Source organism: Triticum urartu, chromosome 7A, assembly GCF_056163025.1.
Source record: "Triticum urartu cultivar PI428250 chromosome 7A, HENAU_Tu73, whole genome shotgun sequence".
NCBI classification, from domain to species: domain Eukaryota; kingdom Viridiplantae; phylum Streptophyta; class Magnoliopsida; order Poales; family Poaceae; genus Triticum; species Triticum urartu.
In genome coordinates this window covers 137,243,220-137,248,675 of record NC_141879.1, presented here as the reverse complement: position 1 = coordinate 137,248,675, position 5,456 = coordinate 137,243,220, and the positions used below count along the sequence as shown (strand labels likewise).

Sequence of the window (5,456 nt, the reverse complement as noted above, 5' to 3'; positions counted from 1 at the left end):
TTAAGAGGTGAACTGGTTAAACACCTACTAGTTTGGCGTAGGCTCTAACCAATGTTGATAACTTACTGTTGCAATGGATGTCTTCTCCTTGGTCATCTCGTTGACCAGCTGCAGTCTGATCTGAAGCCTCGGCAACCTAGAACAAATGCAGGACATATAAGCTTTGTTAATCGTTATGCACATACAACCAGTACAAGATCGACCGGAAATTCCTTCAATATAAGCTACTGATTAGTGACATGACAATCGATATAAATACCTTGATGAGAAACCGGTTATTGAGAGGCTTCGTGTCTTTGACACCATGTATGTGTTTTGTTGGTCAGTTTGTAACGTAATTTGTTAACAAATTACCTCAAATTCTGTTTGGTTTGACAGGATACGCTTAATAAAAAATTGAATGCTTAGTGCCTGGTGTATAAGGGAAAGCGGCATCTTCCTCCGTGAGTGACCCCCCCCCCCCCCCCCCCCCCCCCCCCACACACACACACACACAATGGCTCTCCTTCGCGTTCCCCTCCGCCTCCCTGATCCCCATCTCACCCAAGGTGCCGGTTACAACTTGAGCAGACAGAGGGAAAGATCTCATCAGTCCACACCTTTTGGAGTTTCGCTGGATTAACTGAATCTTCAGCAGCAAAAAAAAAAAAACTGAACGGTTGACGTTACATTATCTAAAATGCTACTTCCGAAAGCATTTTGAAGCACTTATTCTTTTGTGCCATGCCTTTCAAGAATGTGATCTCATGATGAAAATTTGCAAACACTTTAAACATTCGTCAAAGTTTACCACAAAATAAAAATTCGGAATGATTTGATTTGATTTTTATTTTACTGTTCATCAGAGCTCATTTGAGCTCGAGCACAGAACAATACTTTCGAGGAAATTCATCATTTTGTTTAAAAGAATTTATAAAGCTCACAGCGGCTGACCAACTAGAAGACCTAGTTCATAACCAAAGGATTGTTAGCCATTGACCTACCAGAGGACTGATGACTTCATGCCACTATCTACCGCACAACTCATTATAAGGAGCAAGTCTGCCACATAACTGAGTAAGGCTTCTCTGTTTTCCATAGGGATTTAAATCACATCTAGTGTATTATTTGTTGCTTCTCTGTTCACTAGGGATTTGAATTTGATAGCATTGGCATAGAAGGCACCAGGGATTATCTATGAATAGCTGGAATTACAACATGCACTCTTTGGCGACAAGGTCGCAGGGCCTCCACATCTTACTCACGTGAGGCGCATCATTCTCTTACTCCGCTGCTTTAAAAGGTCCTCATCGTCTTACTCCGCAGCTGACGAAAGGTCACATGTTGCCTCGTCTCTCCACTAAACATCAGCTGATCATGACCCCTTTGTCCTATACAGCAAATTCTCCTACCATCCTGAGCAACCAGCAGCCTAGATTTGGTTCGCGTTGGGAAATAAGGTAGCATAGTCGCTAGATGGTTCGAAGAAGCAACACTGAAGAATGAGCAATCATTCTGATAAGCCAGATCATACAGGTTTGCTTACTGTTTAGCCCACTCACAGGTAGATAGATGTCTAGGACCCTTTCACATAGATAGTGCCACAACAATAGGCAATCAGCGAAGCACAAGAAAACAGGCATAAGCTCCCTTTGTAAACAAATTCAGTAAATGTTTTTATCCCAGACAACAGGTTTGCTCATACAATTCCGTAATCATCCGAAACAGCATCAAGTGGTTATCACATAGCAATCTTACCACTCATGCTAGCCTATATCGTGAACTCAAAACTGAAACAAAGTAATAAACCGCACACTTAAGAGAGCTCAGCCATCACATCAGACACTCTCAACACAATGTAGTTCGTGCCATCAGCTCCCTTGAACTCGCCGCCTGCGTACTTGGAGTACAGCACGGTGCTGCCTGGTGACACTGGCAATGGCTGCCTCTTGCCTTCCTCGTCAAGAGAGCCCGGACCAACAGCTACGACCTGCATTTAGAGGTGAATCGATTAAACACCTGCTAGTTCAGCATGGATTTGTACCTAATGATAATTAACTTACTGTTCCAATGGATGGCTTCTCCTTGGTTGTCTCGGTGAGGATAAGACCAGCTTCAGTCTTGTCTGAAGCCTCTGCAACCTAGCACAAATGCAAGATAGATAAGCATTGTTAACCGGTGTTACAAGCTCGACGGGAAATTCTCTAAATATACACTAGTATTGTTTAGTGACATGACATTAGATATAAATACCTTGATGAGAATCCGGTCATTGAGAGGCTTCATGTCTTTGACATCATCAGATTCAAGAATACCTATGATGTCATCCTCTTTCATAATAAGATGCTTGGAGTTGTTGTATTCAACCTCAGTACCAGCATACTTTGAATATACAACTTGAGATCCAGTCTACATTTGAAGATGCACCAGTATTTTGTAGTGTTAGCAATGTTCACCTCTAACATCAGGTTTGGTAGAAACTACCTGGTGCATTAAAGTCATAAATTCGGTGGTCTAACTAGAATTCTTGTTTTTCCATATGGCCGGTTATTGCCGATTTCTTGAGCCTTGGCTACACCCATAGACCAAACTAATTCATTTCTCCATCCTGCTTCTCGGTGAAGCTAGATAAATGCCTATTGAACCATGCATATTATGCTTTATTGAATCAGCTCTGTTGTTTCGTTTCAGGACAATTAGTGTGACTATAAACTCCGTGCCCATATTCATAATTTAACTGAACCAAATAAGAGATCCACAGCCAATGTTTGGTTCTCAGTTGAACACATGGAAAAGGGAATATCTCTGGCTTACACATGAGTCATGTGGCATGATAGACCACATCATTAACATGGGTCTTACTGGTCATGTAATACACCTTGCATTGCTTTTAAATTAGTTCGATACAAGGTCCTGTCTCACCATGGCCACTTGTACTCAGAGTAAGAAATGTACCAACGATCTCAAAAAAAAAAAAGTACCAAGGTAAACAAATAACTGCACTCCCAAAGCTAGAATAGAAGAATTTACCGGTATGCTGACCTCCACCTTCTTATCCCCAATGGTTCTACCCCCTCCAACAGCAACAATCTCGCCTCCCTGAGGCTTGGACTGCGCGGAGGATGGAAGCAAAATTCCACCAATGGTCTTCTCCTCAGCTGCGCTAAGCTTCACAAGCACTCTGTCTCCCAGAGGCTTGAGTGATGTATACTGCAGTTATGTCAAAACAAAATGTAACCAATTGTCGCAGCGCGCAAATAAGCACCCCCTAAGCATAATGCATTTGCATTGCCATAGTTGTTAACCTTCGGGGTGACGACAGTGGCAGCCCTGACAACGAGGCTACGAGATGAGCGCCTCGATGAGCACACTCTGACTGCTGACGCCTGAGAGGGGCGCAGACCAGTGTTGTTGAAGGCCACCGCGGCAACACCGGCACCGGAGAGCCGCACCGACGACATTCTCGATTGCTTGCTAAACAACTACCTGTCAATTGATACAGATGACAAATTATTTCCAAATTCTGGACAGAACATCCAATTGAACTGAATAAATCGTTCCCAGTGCACAGTCTATTCAAATCTGAACACAAACACTGAACATGAAGGTGGATATTGTTGGCAGATTCAGGGTGGTAAAAAAGCAGAGGTCAACCACCCCACCAACCATCGTTAGAAACAAGGTTAGGCTTCACTGTACTCCCGCACAGAGGCATTACCATAAGCTCTTAGAGAGTACAGAATCCCATCCAAATCCAGGCACATAGCCCCTAACAAGCCGAACATAGACCAAATCGGAGGAACAACCAGCCAGATTACCCCCAAATTCACTACCCCAAACCCCGCGCCCACCCAAATCCACCGCGCAGCAAGCGAGAATCGAGCGCTACGAGGAGGTGGCTACCTTATCTCCGAGCTCCGGCCGGCGTGGTGGCTCGCCTGCGGTAGGGAATCCGGCTGCCGTGCGCGAGAGGGGAAGAGGAAAGAGATAAACCCTATGAAAGCGGAGAGCAGCGGCGAAAGTGCTGGAGCTATGGCCAAAGCCCACACCCCCTTTATCCCCCGGCCCAGGAGCTTATCCTGCTCCGATTTTACGAAAACACCCACCGGGTTCGGGGGTTTTGGTCTTTTGGATGGAGTTAGGGTGGATCTGGTTGGTAATCCGTCCCATCCGGTCTGAAGCTGGGCTAGATTGTTCCGGAATGCTGTAGAGGCCGCCGGGCTGTGTAGACTGAGGTTTGTAGCCAAGGTGTCCTACTGAAAATTTTGTATATATAAATCAAATTGCCAAATTTTTTAGTAAACTCTCAAACTATTCATTAATCATGACACTACAACAAACATAAAAAAAATTACATCTAGATTCATAGAGAAGCGAGCCGAGAGCACGCCGCCATCATCGCCCCTTCCTCACTCAGTGACGGAGGCAGGGGGTGCTGGCAGGGGCCTTGCCCCCCCCCCCCCCCCCCCCTATGCTCTCACAAATACACCTATATGTACTCGTAGTCTTCCATTTGTCAGACAAAATTAGCTAGGTTTAGGTGATTTGGCCCTCTCAGACGTTATATGACATGTTTTGGCCCCCCTCTATATTCAGTTTCTGGCTCCGCCACTGCCCTTACTGAAGCCGGACAAAACTTGTTATAGTAGACCTTCAGAAAGTCGTCGTGCCAAGGCCCCACAGGATTAGCGCATCAGGACAACAACCGCCGTTGACAAAGAGCAACGTAGGTTGAAAGGATCCAACCTAAAGACACACAAACGTAGACGATCTAAGCAGATCCACCAAAAACAATCATTGATTAAATCCTGCGAGATTCGTCAGAGACACACCTCCACACGCCCTTCGATGATACTGGACGCACATCTGGTTTCGCATGCAATATGGCTTGAGTTGGCCAATATTGAAAATCATTCAAACAAAGGGGTACTTCCTAGTTCCAGTTTATCAATCTCCCTTGTAATTCATGTCGAACTTTGATCATAAATTTGACTAGCTAAATATAATTTATATGTAACAAAAATTGTGCCATTGGATTTACATGGGAATGCAGATTTCATTGGTATAATTTTTACTACATACAAATAATATTTCATTACTTTAATTTATGGTTAAATTTTGACTCAAGATATGATGGAACTTATAAACCCAATAGGACAAAGTATACTTTGATCACTATGTAGACATATTTAAGGGATTGTTTTACAAAAAGAGCTAGAGCTACATACTGAGAAACGAGAGAGTTCGGTGTTGTAAAACTATATGCATGGATGGTGTGTCTCTACTATTAAAAGGGAGTTGATATGTTTGCCTCATGTCCTTCCCTGTCCCTCTCTCCTACGTTGGTCTTTTCCTTCGTTAACTCAATCAAACCGAATCAAATCAAGTGAAAATATGTCTCAAATGTCCCATTTCAAAAAAAATACAACAGGCTAGATGGTTGAGGTTCTACAAACAGGTAATATTTCAAGTTCATA

The 5,456-nt window shown here is 43.7% G+C and overlaps 1 protein-coding gene across 1 annotated transcript; it reads right to left on the bottom strand.

Moving 5' to 3' along the window:
- Positions 1–1,630: 1,630 nt before the first annotated feature.
- LOC125525277 (20 kDa chaperonin, chloroplastic) lies at positions 1,631–4,078 on the bottom strand. The gene is made up of 6 exons (XM_048690277.2): positions 3,883–4,078; positions 3,285–3,465; positions 3,010–3,189; positions 2,233–2,388; positions 2,043–2,120; positions 1,631–1,969 (listed from the first exon to the last, which is right to left on the bottom strand). Exons 2-6 carry the CDS (start codon positions 3,438–3,440, stop codon positions 1,796–1,798), a joined length of 744 nt encoding a protein of 247 aa, XP_048546234.2. The 5' UTR covers positions 3,441–3,465; positions 3,883–4,078; the 3' UTR covers positions 1,631–1,795.
- Between the last annotated feature and the right edge of the window lie 1,378 nt (positions 4,079–5,456).

Coding starts and splice junctions, on each gene's coding strand:
- LOC125525277 (XM_048690277.2), bottom strand. CDS start 3,440: ATGTCGTCGGTGCGGCTCTCCGGTGCCGGTGTTGCCGCGGTGGCCTTC. Junction 2,389..3,009: donor AGGTGGAGGTCAGCATACCG/GTAAATTCTTCT, acceptor CTTCAAATGTAG/ACTGGATCTCAAGTTGTATA. Junction 2,121..2,232: donor ATGACCGGATTCTCATCAAG/GTATTTATATCT, acceptor CATTTGTGCTAG/GTTGCAGAGGCTTCAGACAA.